The 19,061-nt window shown below is 39.8% G+C and overlaps 2 protein-coding genes and 1 non-coding gene across 3 annotated transcripts in view; all 3 read left to right on the top strand.

The window, feature by feature from the left end:
• Positions 1-3,236, top strand: part of LOC126408083 (uncharacterized) — a 43,107-nt gene extending 39,871 nt beyond the window's left edge. Inside the window, exons 13-14 of the mRNA XM_050073448.1 lie at positions 2,706-2,938; positions 3,231-3,236. Of these exons, the coding sequence (XP_049929405.1) occupies positions 2,706-2,938; positions 3,231-3,236 (239 nt within the window). The remainder of the gene's footprint in view (positions 1-2,705; positions 2,939-3,230) is intronic.
• trnap-agg (transfer RNA proline (anticodon AGG)) lies at positions 1,221-1,292 on the top strand. The gene has a single exon. It is a non-coding gene; the product is annotated as a tRNA-Pro (tRNA).
• Positions 3,237-4,258: 1,022 nt separating the features above from the next.
• On the top strand, positions 4,259-17,916 carry bbs2 (Bardet-Biedl syndrome 2). The gene is made up of 18 exons (XM_050073666.1): positions 4,259-4,414; positions 4,933-5,074; positions 5,427-5,654; positions 7,178-7,303; positions 7,655-7,717; positions 8,898-8,975; positions 9,193-9,297; positions 9,633-9,719; positions 9,839-9,974; positions 10,250-10,389; positions 10,902-11,031; positions 11,125-11,296; positions 11,419-11,548; positions 11,727-11,846; positions 12,503-12,640; positions 12,909-13,021; positions 15,175-15,323; positions 16,692-17,916. Exons 2-18 carry the CDS (start codon positions 4,958-4,960, stop codon positions 16,796-16,798), a joined length of 2,139 nt encoding a protein of 712 aa, XP_049929623.1. The 5' UTR covers positions 4,259-4,414; positions 4,933-4,957; the 3' UTR covers positions 16,799-17,916.
• The last annotated feature ends 1,145 nt before the right edge of the window (positions 17,917-19,061 follow it).

Raw genomic sequence — 19,061 nt, 5'->3', positions numbered from 1 at the left:
ATTAGTCATACTTCTACTGTTATTATACACATATGATTATTGTCACATATGTACACTATCAGATATTAATATATACTTTCAACATATTGTACCACAACAGCCAGAATTATAATTATTATTACTTTCATTAATGCTGTTGTAAGCTACTGTCATTACCGTCTGTCCTGCATCTCTCTCTGTCTCTCTTTCTGTCTCATTGTATCATATGGATTACTGTTAATTTATTATGTTGATCTGTTCTGTACGACATCTATTGCACGTCTGTCCGTCCTGGAAGAGGGATCCCTCCTCAGTTGCTCTTCCTGAGGTTTCTACCTTTCCCCAACAGTCAGAATCCATGCTTCTGTCACTGACAGCTGTTTAGAAACACTGAAATAAGACCGTAGCATACAATTCTGGACCCTGCATGAGCAGTCTCAGAGGGCCCACCATCCTTCCTCTCTATCCATGTCTCTCACATGCACCATTTAAATTTTACAGTCGTTCTGCCCTTTTCCCTTTTTTCTTTATTTCGTTTCTTTTTTGGGAAAGACATGAGCAGCATAAGCAGTCACTCACTCGGCTCTGGCTGAGTTTATCGACAAATCCTAGACCAGTTTGTGCCTTTAAAGACCCATTCTCATCTGGCCAAACAGCGCCCTCTGCTGCACAACATTTTACATCCCACTCAACACTACAGTTTTCTTTCTCCTGTAGATTTGTGCCTCACCTGTGATGTTATTTTGGGTATCTGACATCAACATCTGCTGCATGTCTCACTGTAATTTGTGCAACAGATAAGTCTAGAATACTGCATTGTTTGCACATAAAGCCTGTACCTGTATTCAAATTCAATATTAAATTGTCTTGCACTGTTACATTTTGTGTATGTTTCTACCCTGTGATCCTGAAATCAGGGTCACACTTTACAAGAAGGCAGTTATGAGGGAAATAATGGTCAGTTCTTGAGTAACTCCCAATCAGATGTCAAAGAGAAGCTAATCATTGTGAACCAATCATCAGTCAATGATTAGTTAACTGAGAAACAACTGAGAGAACCAATGAGGAACTAACTAAGAGATAATGGACAGTTCTTGAGTAATTCCCAATCAGATGTCACAATCATCAGTCAATGATTAGTTAAGCTGCCTATTGGCCACATTAGCAGTGTGCATTTTAGCCACACATCTGGGAATGACATGGCTGAAAATTGAAGATCTCCTTTTTCCTATGGAAGCTGTGGCTCGTTGGTCTAGGGGTATGATTCTCGCTTAGGGTGCGAGAGGTCCCGGGTTCAAATCCCGGACGAGCCCTGGCTCTTGAATCAAGTGGGTACGAGGTCACACAGGCCAGGTTACATGTTACACCCAGTGACAGCAAATAACAAATAACTTCTGTCTGCATCAATTGTGCAAACTCCAAAGTCATCAGAATTTCCTTCAGTGAATCAGAGTTATATTGTTATTTAACATACTAGAAAACAACAAAGACAACAATAAAATTAAATATAATAACAGTTAAAACTTCTGTTTTTTTTTTTATAAAAAGGTTTGTTGATCAAGAGGTATGACATCTGGACGGGGTTAAAACCCCAGATGAGCCCTGCTTCCAGCCACTGCAGTTGAAAGTCAAAAGAGCCAGGACATACATAACACAAGTCAGTTACAGCATACTGAGGCTGTACGCTTCAACAGTTCGAAGCTTCAATCATAACATTGACACTAGAATTCCAAATCAACATTTGAATGCTGCACAGCTGCTTTTTATTCTTGAATGAAGTTTCCTTTCTTGTCCTGTCAAGTTTATCACATGCAGTTTTTAATTTTCTTGCTCAAATGTAAATCTCATAATATTTGCAGCAGAAACATCATTGTGAGCACTGAAGCACACCATCCAAATTCATCATATCCATATATTGAACACACCCACTCTGATCCTTAACATAGAGCAACACATTATTTCAACAGTAATAATGAAAGCACATAACGTTTTTAAGTGTCCAGGAGTTCTGACTGATTTCTGGTGTGAGGGAAAATAATGAACAATGTGTAGTCTGCTGTGTGCTCTACCTGCTTGATGGGAACTTGGAGGCAGCAGGTACATGAACATGCAGGAAGATCAGGAGGTGGGGGGCTGTGAAGTATTCAAGTGTCCCAGTAAACCATCATTCATTTTATTATATTCTCACATCAGAATGTATTTGGTGAAAAAGTCTATTGATACACGCTCAGCAGCTGTTTTTCAGCAGCTAAGGGGTTCAGCTGCTCACTGGAAGAAACTTCCTGATAAATGAAGGGAAATAAAGTGCAGATAGTAGACACGCAAACTAACAACATAACAACAAGAAAGAAGAAAAAATAGACAGTATTTAAATGTTTGCAGCTCTGATGTTGTGTCTGATTATCATTCCTGGAGGAACTTCTCTCTTCTCCATCATGTTCACTGAATAAGTGAAATAAAAACACAGTTAGCTGACTGTAGTCTGTCTGTGGTGCTGCACTGACTGGTGTGATTGATGGTCATTGCTCCTCTCCTCCAGGTGGAGGCGCTGTAGGACAAAGAAACAGGTGGTTTGTGAGGGTTTTGATGGGAAGAATAAAATGAAGGAGCAGTGATGAAGCTGCTGTAACATGTGCAGACATTGTTGTTGAGCGTGTGTGTTGTGACAGGTGTTTGTTGAAGAGTATAGACAGTGTAAAAAGACTGTGTCCCGCTGTATCACCCAGGCTGCACTGCAGCGTCTATTCACAGGCGCGATCCCACTACTGAGCGGCACGGGGGCTTTGACCTGCTCCGTCTCCGACCTGGGCCGGTTGACCCCTCCTTAGACGACCTGGTGGTCCCGGGCTCCCCCAGGAGCACCATATCTATACGGAACTTAGTGCGGACACCCGATCAGCACAGTCCGCTGCAGCTCAGAGCTCCTGAGCTCAAACGATCCTCCAGCCTCAGCCTCCCGGTAACTTGGATTACAGGCGCGCGCCACCGCACCCGGCGGGAGGTCCCTTCATCTATAGAGGTTTTGGGGTTTTCCAGAGGTGACGTCATCAGGGAGCACGCTTCACCGGCATCGCCAGACGAAAAAACAGCAGCTGCAGGGTTGAATGTTGATCAGCATTTATTCAGTTTTCCTAAAACTCTCTGACTGATAAAACCTCACTGCGGTAAAGATCAATGCTTCATCACGTATCTTAAAAGAGCTGTGAGCTAAGTAGAGTTTATTATCTTCCTGCTTTTCTGTTGTCTTGTAGTCATAGCCTACACATTAGATAGCCTATTTGTTTTATAATGTCAGCATGTTACATGATACAGTAACTTACACGCACTCTTTGATTCCAATGTTAATCACAGAGTAACTCTACTAGCAATATTTATTCATTATTATTGTTATTATTATTATACGAGCTTTAGTTACATCTGTAATGCTTGCAAACACAGGAGGAGCTTTGCTCATTATGTACTTTGATAAATTACAAAATGAACTCACTAAACATTGTCTTCTGCAATCCATTTGAAAAAGAAAAAGGTTCCAAACTGTCCTCTTTCTGATAGGCTATCTTGTTTTCCCTACTTTTTTGGGCAATAGGCCTACAATGTTTCATTATTGAGCATGTTCAGGTTTGGGTGGTGGATTACACCACATTGGATCGTCACTACAGCTTTGTCTATACTGGAAACAGTCTCATCTACAGAGTTTATGTTGAGCATGCAGAATAAGGAGGAGGAATAAGCATTGCTGATGCACAGCATTTGTAGAAGGAATTGTCAGTATGGGCCTTTACTAGCTCTTGGTTGACCTGAAAGTCTGTGATGTCCATAAGCGCACTCAAAGTAAATTGTAGAAATATTCATCTTCGTGTGTCATGTATCAGACCTGCAATTACCAGTGGAGGATCATGTTAGTGTTATCAAGATAAAGGGTTTTCTTACTACTTCATATGACGCTGAAGTAGTTTAATCTATAACAATGCATTATAGCCTATTTTACAACATAATGATTGGATTTAGCTGCATGCTACATGTTAAATCTAGATCTAAAAAAATCTATATAGCCTATAGCCTAGTTGTAAAATCAATGCAGCAGAGTAAAAAGTAAGTCTATAGCATTTTACTCTTTAATGAGATGGAATGGAAGTATAAAGTAACAGGTGAGGTAGTCCATCGAGAGTGATCTGAAGAACAGTACCTGTACCGGTAGAATAAATAGAGCTTATTTAGTTACATGCTAACACTGCTCTCCTCATGGAGCTCCAGAGAAACTTAACCAGAATCCTTTATTTTGAAAACAGCAGACAGGAAGTAGCTGTTGGCAGGTTAGGGCTGTGTTATCGCGCTATCCAGCTAGGTCATTAGCTGGTTAGCTCTCTTCTCTTTTAACCCAAATCCAACAGTTACATGTGAGGAGGGGGCCAGGCGAGACTGTTTGCACAACTCGGTAGGGTTTTTCTTAAGAAAGTGTGATCTCGTGTGTTCTACTGTCGTCAATAGTTGGAATTGTTTCCGGTAACATTGGAGCCAGCGACAATAACGATAGCTAATTATGCTAGGCTTGCAAAGCAATGAAGGCAACCGTAGGCGATTTTAATTCCTTCGAAGGATTAATATCGTATTTGGGAGTGGAACAAAGTTAACGATATGTTAAAGAGTCATGTGCGGTGTCTTTTTGTAGTATAGTTGACATTCTTGAACAGCAAACGACAGGGAGATTAGCCAGATGAAAAGCTTTAGCTTGCTACTCTTTGTTGCTAGGCAACAGAACTCTCCACTGGGTGTCAGAGGCAAAGCCTGTAATTACATTAGTGTGGCAAAAACACGCAGTGCCACTTGGTCACATGCGTTATGCATGGCAGCCTACTTTTCTCATGTGCTTAATTTCCTAAATAACTACCCGGAAAAACTGAAATACTAAAGTACCTCCTGCTGTCTGTCTGCTCTGCGCTCTTGTCTGAACAGGCATACACAGTTGTCACTTGTCACCATGCTGGTCCCTATATTTACACTGAAGCTGAACCACAAGATCAACCCTCGCATGGTGACTGTTGGGAAATTTGATGGAGTCCACCCATGCCTTACTGCAGCCACACAGGCCGGGAAGGTGAGGGAAATTGATGTTTTCACTGTTCCATCATAACTTTGGTGAATTCATAATGAGCAAAACGTAGTTAGCATAGCGTAGTTACTCTCTACCTTCCTTTATTCCTTCAGGTATGTATATACAAATCCCATTTTGTGGCTTTGTTGTAACATTGTGGAAAGACAGTAGCTATATTCTTGATTTATATTGACACATTCTTTCTGTACTTCCCCATATCTCTTCTAGTCCTGCACTCATCACTGCATTCATTCACTTTTGATTATAGAATGCCTTTTGCACTTTTGATACTTACTGTACATCATACTTTAGTTTTCACCTCATGCCCTTGATTCTCTCTATTTCTCTCCCAAAGGTTTTTATCCATAATCCTCATGCTCGTGGTCAGAGACCCGTGGCCCACCGACTGAGCCAGAGCACACAAGACTCTGACATCTCACTCCTTAACATCAATCAGGCAGTCACTTGTCTTACGGCAGGAACACTGGGACCAAACACCACAGGGGACACGCTGTTGGTGGGATCCCAGACCAACCTGCTGGCCTATGATGTCCATGACAATGCTGATATATTCTACAGAGAGGTGAGTGGAACTGAGTAGAATAAGTAAAAAGATACAAAATACAAAAAAATGTGCGTTGTAGCATTGAGGGTATTGCTTAACACAAGTGTTTAAGTAAAATGTCTCCTTAATCATTTAGCAACCTGATACCACATTACACCACTACATCACACAATCAAGCACTCAACTAGTTATATTCTTAAAAGTATTTGTTTTTTTTAACATTGTTCTGGTGTCAAAAGGTCAGACGTGATTTAAAAAAATATTGTGTTTTTCTCTGAAAAGTTTATAAAGTTGGTAGAGAGTGGAAACCTGTAAGTGTGTTACATTTCTTGAGTCACAGTATGCTGGAAGCAACTGGTGAAGGGTCATGCTGTATTGACCTGTTTGACCTCCTGATGGCACTGTTATCTCAGTGTTAAAATGAATAAATACAGACACAGTGATGGAAAGTGTTAATATTATCTGTCTGTCACAGTAACATGAAGAAGCATCACCTGGGTGTCAGCTCCAGTGCAGAGCAGCATTTTCTTTTATTTTGGAGGGTTTTCATGACAGATGCTCTGGAGATGAAGATGCACCTGAGGCTAATGATGATGAAAAGTTTATGTTTGTGCCATTTATGAATCAGATCACTTAAAAGCAGAACTAGAGCATGAAAATGATGAGGCTAGCAAGAGAGTAGAGGTCCCAAGAGAAGTTAGAACTGATGAGGGAAGCTTTATCTCAACTGCCTCAGCACTGCTATGCAAGTAGTTTTCCTGGCCAGCTTTTCAACTTGGGAAGCCAGAAGATCTCTTCACTTTCCTGGAAAACCATGGCCCTTAGCTGTTCAGGCCATGGCTAGAAAAAAGGAAAGAAGAGTCAGTACTTTAGGAGCTAATGATCTAACAGTCATTGGTTCGTCCAGAAACAGAGCCGCTTCAGCCGAGGAACTCTCTCTCTTCTGTCCATTTGCACTCAACTGGAAACATTTGAGTGGCGCATGCAGTATACACAACCATGTTGCAGTGAGATGCAGAAGCAGACAACTATGATTTAAGATTACTGTGCTGATTAATCTGGCTTTAGTAGGTGTCTTTAGATGAAAAGCCACAGTAGGCTATGTGTTAGATAGAACATAAAATATAACGTGTTATACCAAAATATATTGAGTTTTGAATGAAACAGTTTTTGACATCTAAAAAATTATTGTAAGACAGAGTGTAATAAATGGCAAAAATATATATTTTTTTGTTTGTTTGCTATTGTTTATAATTTGTTACAAAAAGTTTACAAGCAACATGATTTTTAATCTGTGCTGTTAAAGACCAGAGCTACGTAGGAATGTTTGAAGAAACACCCATGCATTTAAGGGTTAATCTGTATGTGGCTTTTTGGTGTGCTGTGTCTGTGTAGAAATGATTACTTAAAAAGGAAATGTAAGAATGGTTCAAGCAGCAGCGTTTACACACAAAAGAGAAGTCCAGCTGTCGACGTAAGTGTTTTATCTTAAGGGACCCTGTTTGTGTTTGTGTTTATTTTGTGTGTGTGTGTGTGTGCAGGTGACAGATGGAGCCAATGCTATTGTGTTGGGGAAACTCGGCGACATTCCCAGTCCTCTTGCCATCATTGGAGGGAACTGCGCCTTACAAGGCTTTGACTATGAGGGCAATGACCACTTCTGGACAGTAAGAACAGCCAGACAACATTTTTAATCAGAACACAATACAGTCTGTCTTACATTCAGAACATTGCTTTCATTGAATAGCAAAATAATGCTCAACTCATGAGACAGTGAGACTTCATCAAAGTGTAACTAGTTTATTTTCATTTGTTATATTTCTGCATATCGAACCTTTTTCTAGCCATTAGTTGGATGAGATCTTTTGCCCCATTTATCTGATTTGGCCTGTTTATTTGACACAAGTAGACAAAGTGAACGCCATTTTTTGTCATTCTGGTTATTTTCAGTCCCTGTCAAGATTTCTTGAATGGCTGAGTCAACTAAATGAATGTATTCATGAAGTTCTTCTTTTTAGGTAACTGGTGATAATGTCAGATCTCTGGTGCTGTGTGACTTCACTGGGGATGGGAAAAATGAGGTAAGTTCTGACTGGCTGGCAGTCTGAGACACATGCTGTGTAGTCACACCGTCTGCTGTTTCAGTACAGAGTATTGTTGCTCGTCTTCTTCATATCGCTTGTTGCAGCCGTCAAATTGGAGTTATTACTTTCATATTTGTTAACTTAGTTTTACAATGGAAATGAATTGTTTATTCTGCTTATGGTGGCCTATGGTATTGCTATGATTGTTTATATTATTATGTTTGTTTTTTATGTTTCCCGGGGGCGTGTTGTGCGTAACAGGAGGATATATGGGGCAGGTGATTGCGCGGCGGCGCATGGGAAAAACCTTAAATGTTTGGTTAAGAGGCGGTGGTTGGAAACAGTTTTTTGACCACGTAATTTAAGTTTTTTGTTGCCGCACAAGACCTTTTCGTTTTCTTTTGGATGTCTTGATAATTAAGCATGCAGCTTGGAACGGATTTAAGTTGTACAAATAAAAGTTAAGATTTGTTTAAACCGTGGCGAGCGAATGTTTGTGGAGCGTGAGTGAAACGGACCACCCCTTCAACACCACGGCTTTTAACAAGAAAAGCCGACACATCGCTCTCCTGATTTATATATCTCTGTTCTTTTAAATTTGTGTCAAGGCTTGGCCGATATGATGAGATTATTGATAGTTTGTCAGCCAAGATAATAGTCCTATGTTTTTGCGCTATATTCAATTTCTTTATCTTTTTCTCTTGCTTTCTCTACGCTTCACGACATTGTTGTAGTGTATCGAAACAAAAGTAACATGTTAACATATATCGGATGGTGTACATAATTACCCATGTAGCTCTGACTCCAGCAGGAAAGATGTCCACCCTTGTTAGCAAAGAGAATGCAACTACGCCCTTTTGGGGATTCTTTGCTTTTAAACCCAACAAAAAAGGAGCGCCAAAGAACTAACCTAAGTGATTTGCGAGCTGTGTGATAAACAGGTTAGGACTTAAGATGGAAAAACCACAAATATCCAGTCCCTTCTTAACCTCACCATCCAACAGAAAAGTACTAGGGTAGTATTGGTCAGCCCTAGTTGTGTCTAAACTTAACTAACTACATGAGTTTAATGAAAGATATTATTATTATTATTATTGATAGTATTATTATTATCATATTGATATGATCATTTGTTTATTTTAAAAATAGCGTCAGCTATTGTGTATTGTGTTTACAGCTCCTGGTAGGATCGGAGGACTTTGACATCAGGGTATTCAAAGAGGATGAGCTTGTGTCTGAGATGACTGAAAATGAGGTAAATGGATGCACTATATTTCACTCTTTTTAAACTTGTTGACTCCAGAGAAAATCCACCAATACTGACAACAATGTGGTTTGACAGTCGTACAATAATACTTGAAATCATCATTGCATTGTTACTAGTCATATCTTGTATAATCTGTCTTTTGCTATACTGGAGCAAAGCAATATTTTTGATAAGACAAGTTTTCCCTCTGCTCTTCTCCATACAGACAGTGACATCACTGTGCCACATGTATGGAAGTAGGTTTGGCTATGCTCTGGCCAATGGCACCGTGGGAGTTTATGACCGCACTGCGCGCTACTGGAGGATTAAGGTACCGTAGTCATTCTTGATAATGGCGTCTTGGACAAGAGGGGCTAACCTCATAAAACAGAAATAATACACATTAGTAATTACATTTAAAGTCTTCAACATGTGGTGGGTGTAGGTGTAATATTTGTTTGCATCAGCCATTCCCTCTGAAAGCCTTAATCTGTTTGGTCTATGTTTGTTCCCCTCCCTTCTCTGTTATGAAACAAACTGTCTGAAAGTTTGTACTTAATCATTTGGGTCTGCATGAGCAGGATATTTTGATTGTATGACTCCATACTGTTTAAGTGCCTTTTTGCTAACACCCATACCTTAAATGTAATTTGTCTCCCCAATCAGTCTAAGAATCATGCAATGAGCATCCATGCCTTTGACCTGAATGCTGATGGGGTGGTGGAGCTGATCACTGGCTGGTCCAATGGAAAGGTATTTAGGCCTTTAGAAACAACCTCTCACACTGACGAAATGGGATTTGTAATTAGATTTTGTAAACAACATGTCTGCATCTCTAGCTGGTGTTTGATCACATTCCCCTTTTATTTCAGATTGACGCTCGTAGCGACCGCACAGGTGAGGTCATTTTTAAAGACAACTTCTCCTCCTCTGTGGCCGGAGTGGTGGAGGGAGACTACAGATTGGATGGACAGAAACAACTTATCTGCACCTCTATAGAGGGAGAGGGTATGTTGTTTGGCTGTGTCTGCCTGTGTGGTTTATTCATAAATCTGAGATAACGTGTTGAAACTGGTTGAATTTGGGCCATGTTGTGTGTTCCAGGGTAAATGCTTTTACAAATTTCTGTGACTGTTTTTTTTTTTTTTGTCAGACCAAAGATTTATAGCAACACTAAAGTATTTTAGAACGTTGCAGAATAAAGTTACAGCGGATATGGAAGAACTGACCATATAAGCTTGGAAGAGAATGTCATCAGTGTTGTAAATGTGTGTATCTTGTAGTTCGTGGTTACCTGCCTGCCAGTAAAGACCTCAAGGGGAATCTCATGGACTCCAGTGCCGAGCAGGACCTCATCAGAGAGCTCAGCCAACGCAGACAGAATCTGTTGCTGGAGCTACGCAATTATGAAGAGAATGCCAAGGTACAGATGTTCATTACATCATTTATTTATTCGTCATGTCAGATTTTATTTGTTTTAACATTTTAACATTAAACAAAAGTACATGTAGTACAATCGGTTACTTATAAATGTCATACATGATATATGCAAAGATAGATTAAAAGAATTATTTCTTGCATATGGCAAATTGCCCATTTTACTTTTTTGGTTCTTGACAAAAAGGAAAATGATAGTATATCATTTTCCAGGAAATTATTAATTTTGCTGAATTTGAAGGCCTCCTGACTCTTTTCTTGAGTGCTAACCTCGCATCAGATTCTCAACCTTGAATGCAAGATGTCTCAAAACACACTGCAATCATATTTGCTGAGCAAGATCTGCTTAGCAGAATCCCCCCTCATCATATTTTGGCCACACCCCTGTTTGTTTCACAGATAGCAGACTTCATATAGATAATCACAGGATCATTAGTTGGCACTGGGCTGTATATTATTCTATATGCTAACATCCAACAAACTCTTTTATTGTTTCAGGGTGTGTCAGAGACAAACAGTGGGGTGGGTGTCATCCCAGCCAACACTCAGCTCCAGACAGCGCTGTCAGTGAGAGCTGCTACAGAGGCTCAAAAGGCTCATGTAGAGCTCAGCATTTCAACACCAAATGGTAATATTTTACTAATTAAGCTGGGAATATCAAGCATGTCAAGGACTAGATAAATACTAATAAGTCCCTGTATCTCTCCTTTCTCCTTTCTAGAAACCATCATCCGTGCGGTGCTCATCTTCGCAGAGGGGATATTTGAGGGGGAGAGCCATGTCGTCCACCCCAGCGCCCAGAACCTGTCAGGCTGTGTCCGAGTCCCCATTGTCCCACCCAAAGACATACCAGTAGATCTGCACATCAAAGCCTTTGTAGGAGGAAAAACTAGGTAGGATGTGTGAGACAGTAAAGTACATGTGCTATCATTAGTGTTTTTTTCTTCCTGTGTAATTAGCGCCTCTTTTTTGTTAACCCCTCTTCTCTGCACGTCTTCCTTTTTATCCTCTCTAGCACCCAGTTCCACGTGTTTGAAATCACTCGTCAGCTGCCTCGTTTCTCCATGTATGACATCACTGTTGACTCCTCAGCTGCTCCGCCCACTGGAAGGGTCACATTCAGTATCAACGATCGACCACAGCGGGTAGGCTGAGTGTCTCTCTGGAAGATAGACGCTTGATTCCAAACAGCATAATAGCATGTTCAAGGCAATAACATGTTGATAAATATTTGCCAGTTAAAATCTCTATGAATGCAATAGGTAATGTATATGATTGTTCACATACATGTGTGTGCGTGTGTGTGCGTGTGTGTGTGTGAAGGTGGTGATGTGGCTGAATCAGAACTTCTTACTGCCTGAGGGAGTAGACAGTCCTGACATCACTTTTAATTCGCTGAGAGGAGGGGGGCTGTTGTCCATCAGTATGGCCAGTAATGGACAGGTACGAACACACAAAAACAATTACGTGTGTTACTTGTATAGTGTTTAGCTAAAAGCTTAATTCACAATCATCGGTTGTTCAGTGTTACACTTTTGTACGCTTTTTCAGCCAGCTTTGACTTTGAATTAACAAGAGAACCGCATTACAAGTGCCTGGATTTCATAGCTCAAAACACAAACATTTATTAATGAAGTCACTGTGATAAGCCAATACCAATGAAATCAATGGGACTAGTTGTTTATTTAGCAATAATTATAATAATCTATTTGAATAATTGATCTTCACACTGTCATCCGTCACCATAATCAGTTTAACTCTCACATTTTAGCCCATTTTGGACAAAAATGTGATGATTCAGGAGTAATGAATTTAATAAATCAACCCCACACAACACTTAACTTGTTTAGTTGCAAGTAGTTTTAAGTAAAATAGATATAGTACTGTATATGTGCAAAGTAAATTTAGTTACATTTAATGAATTATGCATAGTTTGTTTTTTGTGCTCATAAAGGGAAATGTGACCGTGAAAATAATCTAAACTTTACCAACAGTGAACAAAACTGATCTTAGCTTGCACAAAGCTATTGTACAATCTATTGTCTCCTGGCCTTTTCCTCTTAATTCAGCTAAAGCCATACTCCAATTTGCCCAATCAGATCACTTTTAGAACCGATGACATCGACCTGGCAGGAGATCTGGTCCAATCATTGGCCTCCTTCCTGGCAATAGAGGACTTGTCAGCAGAAGCAGATTTCCCCGGCTACTTTGAGGAGCTACGCACTACACTCACTGAGGTTTGGCTTTAATGAGATTGAAACCGCTGCTGTCATAAACAATTTATGCTGTGTATTCCACTAATACTGCAAGACACAATACTTTCTGTTACATGCATGTCAACCTGTACAACTACAATTTTGACTTCAACAGTGCCCTGTGTGAAAAGCTTGTCAAGACTGACAGAAGCAATATGAGAAATTAATTCTTTATTTGTCAGGAGAGGGAATGCACTTATTGTTGTTGGTGCTGTGGTTTAATATTGAGTCTTAAATATCTGTATGCTAGGTGGATGAGTTCCACTCTGTCCATCAGAAGTTAACTGCAGCCATGGCCGACCACTCCAACTACATCAGAAACATGCTGGTGCAAGCAGAGGATGCTCGCCTTATGGGTGACTTGTGAGTAGCCACAATATGATTACAGTATGTTAAACTGGTCTCATTTATAATCCATGTTAAAAAGAAATAATAATATGTGAAATAGAGGCCAAACATGGACAGTACTTTAAAATCTCTGTTATAGACCTTTTCCAACAAAGCCCCTTTTACACGGCCTCTTCAAGGCAGGAATTCTGTGTATAAAGTGTTGATGGAGGAACAGAGTTGTCTTGCCTTTAAGGTGGCATCGGAGGCAGAAACAACGCCAAAACAATGTCTGTATAAACGGAACAGCCAACAGGATGGGCGGCACAAGTGTGATGTTTTGACAATGTGTTATGCCTGTGACCTACCGCAGGAGATTTAAAAAGCACCTGATAACAGTTAGCAGCTAACTCAAAGAAAAAGAACAGTGGCTGAAAATGTCCACAAACTGGGAAACAATTAGGTGCGAGAGCTACCCTCCGAGCAGAGGACGAGATCATCGGCCATATAACAAGGATGGTAAATGACTGTTATTGACATGCTATGCTTTTATAATTGTTTAGAAAGTATTGCAGATGCGTATGCTGTATGTCACACTAGAGTCCAAGGTTGTTGTGTTACCTGTCAAGCCCATCACGCCTCATTGCTTTCATGATGCCGACATGCTGTCTAAAATCAAACGCTGGAGCAGCATGATGCTGCTGTTTTTTGGTTTTGTATAAAAAATGCAAAGATAGCATAAAGAAGGGACTTTGTAGCGGCCTTATAGCATGATCTGTGTCTGAAAAGGGCTACTGCTAATAATTTTTTTGGCTGCATGTCATTTAGGTCAGCCACTTATGGAGTTGATTTATTGTGCATTTTGTTTTAAGTCCACAGAAAAAAAACATCAGCCATCATTAATATAATTGGTCCTACTTGGGTTTTTTCAACCATGAAAATGCAACATGTTTGCTTGGCTTAAGGTCTGCTGTTTTGCAAAATTCTGACCAATGACTTCTGAAACAAAAGAGTGATTGTATCAAAAACATGAAGGACAAACACACTCACTGATGTGTTGATACAACTGTATACAAGGTCAGAAATTAACACCTGCCAAAGGCAGGTATTTTTTCCATCTGGCAAATAAATCTTGGAAGGCTATCCGCCACAATAGTGGGTAAATTTTTGTCCCAAAATAGTCTTGTAATAAAAAACTATTCTGAGAGGCTTTACCGCATTTTGGTGTCATGTAGAGGAGTGCTGTGCTGTCTGTGCTGGAGTTTGACACGCACACACTACCAGATGTTTTTAAGTTCATCTAAACAGTGCAGTGAAAGTGATTGACTTGAGTGCTCCTAGTTTCACTGTTGACTGTATGTGACATCAGCTATTCAACTAAATTTCCCGATCACCTGCTGATCACTTGCCTTCAGTCTGCTGCTAGCTGCTGTACTCTGTCAGGAGCAGGAGGTCAGACTTCATGGACTGTGCAAAGAAGAGGGCGATTATGGTGGAGAGTGAGAAAATCTGAGGAAGTTGATTAAAACGATTAAGCATTAGATAGGTTTACAGAACCTTCAAATTTACCTTTATGTTTAATCCTTAAATGCATTTAATAGCACATACTTTAATAGAATCTTGAGATTTTTTTCCCTCCGGTCTCCTCTTTAAGTTTGCATTTAACATTATACCTTATTATCTCAATGAAATGTACTGAAACAAATGTATACGTGACACAAAAAGGTGATTTATTATTATGTCCAGTAAAAAATATGCCTGGCTGGTGGAATTTTTCATCTACCAGTTCCCTCGACCAGATGGTCAAAAAAATAGTGTCAAACACTGACTTTGTAGATATTTTTTAAGCTTTAGTTGGTGGTACTGTTGAATTGTGTTATAATCAAAGATGTTTCTAAAATTTAGTGTACTCTTGCTGATATTAATGGGATGGGAAAAATATTAGCAATGCCTCTCAGTGTATAAAGTACAATGCTATACATTTCAGCTGAACCACAAGCCTCCAAAATGTCCAACAAATCAAATCAAAGACACATCTAAAACTGTTTCAGTGGAAAATGAGTGTATATTTAAGCATATGTTTATAATGATAAGATGAAAAGAGGACCAAACCAACTCACCTTTTATCTCTCTCTTTCCCCCATACTTTCTCTCTAACTCTCTCTCTCTCTCTCTCTTGCCCTCTGTAGGACAACAATGAAGAAGCGGTACAGAGAGCTGTACGATCTAAACAGGGATCTGATCAACGAGTATAAAATCCGCTCTAACAACCACAATGCACTACTGGGCCGCCTCAAGTCTGTTAACCAGGCCATACAGCGGGCTGGTAGACTCCGAGGTATGCTACTGTGTGTGGGTGTGTATGAGTGCATGTGTAAACACACTAAAACAACTAAAAGTCCTTAACAGCAGTACTGTATGTGGGCTGACAGGCATGAAGTCAAGCCCTTGTGTGGAAGACAGAGGATGCTCATGTCAGGGACTGTCTAAGATAATCAATGTTATATCTGGGGAGGGTTTTGAATGTAATGCATGTGTGCTCTGGATTCAGTTGTTTGTTCTCTCTAGTGTTTGTATGATTGTACATTATATCCCATAGAGCATTATCAGCGTCCTCCAGAGCTTTTGCACACATTGTGAATATACAAAGCTTTGATGATGTGGATGAGGGACTACTAATGCTTTGCAGAACACTTGAGTTTGGCTCTCTCTAGCTACTTGACTGGAATGCCTCTGTTTTACTGTCTCCTATAGCTTTTTTTTGGAAGCATACAACATGCAGCGTATTGGGGAAAAACATTCATGACCACATGTTATCATTTTGTACGCTGTCTTCAGATGTGGCTCTGAACTGAAGCTGGCATAACTTATAGTTTTGCCTCAAAGCATCAGTTGGTAATGGTAACATCAAAGCTGTAGCTGGTAACTTTATAAAAATAAGTTTTTGTCATATTTGATGAAACTCACTGTAACCTGAGTGCACAATATGAGACAGATAGTCTGTGAAAAAAAATCATATTCCTCTGCTTCCTCATAGTGCTTCTAATGGCATTTGTTAGAATCCAATGCAGCTAAAGGAAAACAACCAGTGAGAGCTGAGGAGTCTGTAATGCAGCTGTCAGTCATGTCAATCACTGCTTTTAACTGCAGTCAAACTGTTGAACTAGGCAGAGCTGATCAAATATAAATTAAGATTCTGCTACTTCATTCCTTAATCCTCACCTCAAATGTTTTTAGAAACATATTTAAATGAGGGAAAGATGTTAAAGATGGCACTGAGAGCACTCAGCCGAATGTTTGTAGTATATGGGTACATTTTCTGTTCCATAACTGAGAACACTTTAATAGAATAACACTCATTTGGGTATTAAATGCAGAATACAAACATTCTGTGGGTTCACAAAATCAGGTTCTCATTCATCGTCTATGGAGCAGCCCCAGACTTTATACCCTATGACATCAACACAAGTTTGAGACTTACTTCTCTGATTTCTGGCTTTGAGAGAGAGTAGCTCATGTTTGTAAATGTTTATTGAACTTTCCTCAACCATGGAAGTGACATATTGGAATTTTTTTAGGCATTGTTCCCCCGTTAGTACTGATTTCACTATCAAATGGCATGAATACATGTAGAGCATAGGAGCTTTAAAGCATTTGGGTTATTGTCTGCTCATATTAATCTGTCACTGTTCCTCCTTCTCTTCAGTGGGTAAGCCCAAGAACCAAGTGATCTCTGCCTGTCGAGATGCCATTAAAAGCAATAACGTCAATGCACTGTTCAGGATCATGAGAGCTGGCACTGCATCCTCCTGAGGCTGGAAGGAGGGGGAAGGCAGGAATGGACAAAGAGATTGAAAGTACAAGCACAAATCATCAGTACTGTAAAGTTGAACTTTTTCTAATGCCAGCAAGGAAGGTTCTCCAGAATGATGGGACAAGAACTACACACGGACAGGAAAAGGGACCCTGTTGTAGCCTTAATCTTTTTCAATGATTTAGGAATAAGCAACAGCCTGGCAGCACCATTTGACACCAGCTCCATCATACTTTCACTGTACGTAAAGCCTGAAATTCTGCTAGCTCACAAAAATAAAATGCTGACCACAGGCTTTGTAAAAATGTCATCCATCTCAGTTGAGCTCTGTGGCTGTTTGGAAGAGCTTGATTTAGTGCATTGACAACTTAGCTAGATAATTGTCAGAATCAGTGTAGGAGTGGGCAGGCAGCAGTGAAACAAGTGTTTAGAGAGTTCAGCTGGACATAAAGTGGGAGTGGAACGCTTCCCCCAAACGATTTCTCACAAGCAGTGGAACAAAGGTAGTCTGAGTACAATGATGCTTCAGAGAAATTCATTTTAATTCATTAATCTGAACGGTTGAACATATCACTGCTGTCTGAAACTCATCCAAGACAGAAATGGGTCAGATATATGCTCGCTTATACTCTCTGATAGCATCAGTAGTGAAGAGTTAAGAAAGAAACGTTAAGCCGAAAGTACTAGAGGTGTTTGCCTAAGAAATGTTTAAACTTCAGAAAAGACACTGTCAGTTTCCATGAAGACACTATAATGACTCTGTGCTGGATCGGCGCCCCGCCTGTGTAATTCAGCTGACACTGATGTTTAGAGGGAGTACAGCTGGAGCAAGACTGAGAGCCGCTTCCTCTCAGATGGAGAGTCGTGCCATTTAAATCACTGTTGGCCCTGATAGCTGTGTGTGACGGCTCACTCAGACTCACGTCTCTGCTCCCAGCTGCTGTATGTGTTGTGTGTGTGCTGTTCGTAGCCAAAGAAAACTATTTTAAATCAATGGATGTCACAGGACCAACGCTGTGTGCTTAAACTTGTTTACCTTTTGTAGGTTATACACTAAGAATGTAAATGTAATTTTGTGTTTGTGGCAGAAAATATTATGAAATTAAATTATGTTTTAAAAGTTTGTATGCACAATGTACATGTTTTTTTTTTTTTTAAAACTTTGGGATCTCTACTATAATTTGAAGTTAGGTTTTGCAGGTTTAAACAAACTTTGACTGCACAGCATAAGCTTGAAATAACAGACCAACTAATGGGCAGATGCTTGCGTAACAACAGGGAATAATGCGAGAGAACTGAAAAAGTGACATCTAGTTTTTAGACATATGTAGTGCAATAAGAATGCACATTTGGGATTAAAAAACCTTTGATGGCTTGAAATTAAAGACAGCTGTATATGCTCCCTACCATTTTGCAAATATCTTTGAATTGTCTTAGAAAAGAATTCAATTTCAAAAAGAGATACTAGAGATAAAAAAATAAATAAATACAAGCATTACAATAACATACAGGTATATTTGCACTACTTACATACGCCACCATAACTTCTTTAGACTCTACTGTAAGGTGTTGAGATAGGTTAATTAAGATGTGTGGGTTTTTTTTAATCAAAAATAATTGTCTTCAAAGTGAAGCAGATAAGCTTTTACATATAACTGCAAGTCTGTACCTAACAGAAAACTTGCCAAAGTTAGTTCAGTAGAACTGACAATAAAGAGGATAAACAGATCTGGTTTAGCTGCAGGCTACTAAACCCTGTAACCAGCTGGTTATGAGGAATTATATCGCACAGAAATGTTCCCTTCTTGTTCTTCTGTCAGTTTTTCCAACGTCCCTACTCTCTGCATAGTTTTGATTGGATGCACACATGTTCACTCACACAAGCCATATTCTATAGGCGCTACATATGGTTCAGTAAAGACGCAGTCTGCAGTCATAAATTCCTATTACTGCTGCTCATGCTGTGTGTCTCTGCATGAGTGTGCTTTGCTGTGTGCGCACTTAAACTTGTCCGAAAAAAAATAAAAATAATCGCAGACTACCGAAACTCATTTGACTGAGGCTGAATATTTAAAGTATCAAAATATTCTATTACGCTTAATTAGATATGCTGTCTGCTCACAGCACAATAAAACCAAGGACATCCAAAATAAAACATCGCTCTGTCGCTGGCCCTGATCTCTGACTGGAAGAAGAAACTAGAAAAAGATATGACTCATTATCATAACTTTAACTCCACACTTTATACTTTTATCTATTGCT

Source organism: Epinephelus moara, chromosome 20 (genome assembly GCF_006386435.1).
Source record: "Epinephelus moara isolate mb chromosome 20, YSFRI_EMoa_1.0, whole genome shotgun sequence".
NCBI lineage: Eukaryota > Metazoa > Chordata > Actinopteri > Perciformes > Serranidae > Epinephelus > Epinephelus moara.
The sequence above is the reverse complement of the archived record's forward strand: the minus strand, read 5'-3'. Positions and strand labels throughout refer to the sequence as shown.

Bases quoted from the DNA above. Each gene is read 5' to 3' on its own strand.
- bbs2 (XM_050073666.1), top strand. From the start codon at position 4,958: ATGCTGGTCCCTATATTTACACTGAAGCTGAACCACAAGATCAACCCT. The intron at 11,297-11,418 runs GTAGGATGTGTG...TATCCTCTCTAG, and splicing joins TTTGTAGGAGGAAAAACTAG to CACCCAGTTCCACGTGTTTG. The intron at 12,641-12,908 runs GTTTGGCTTTAA...TCTGTATGCTAG, and splicing joins TACGCACTACACTCACTGAG to GTGGATGAGTTCCACTCTGT.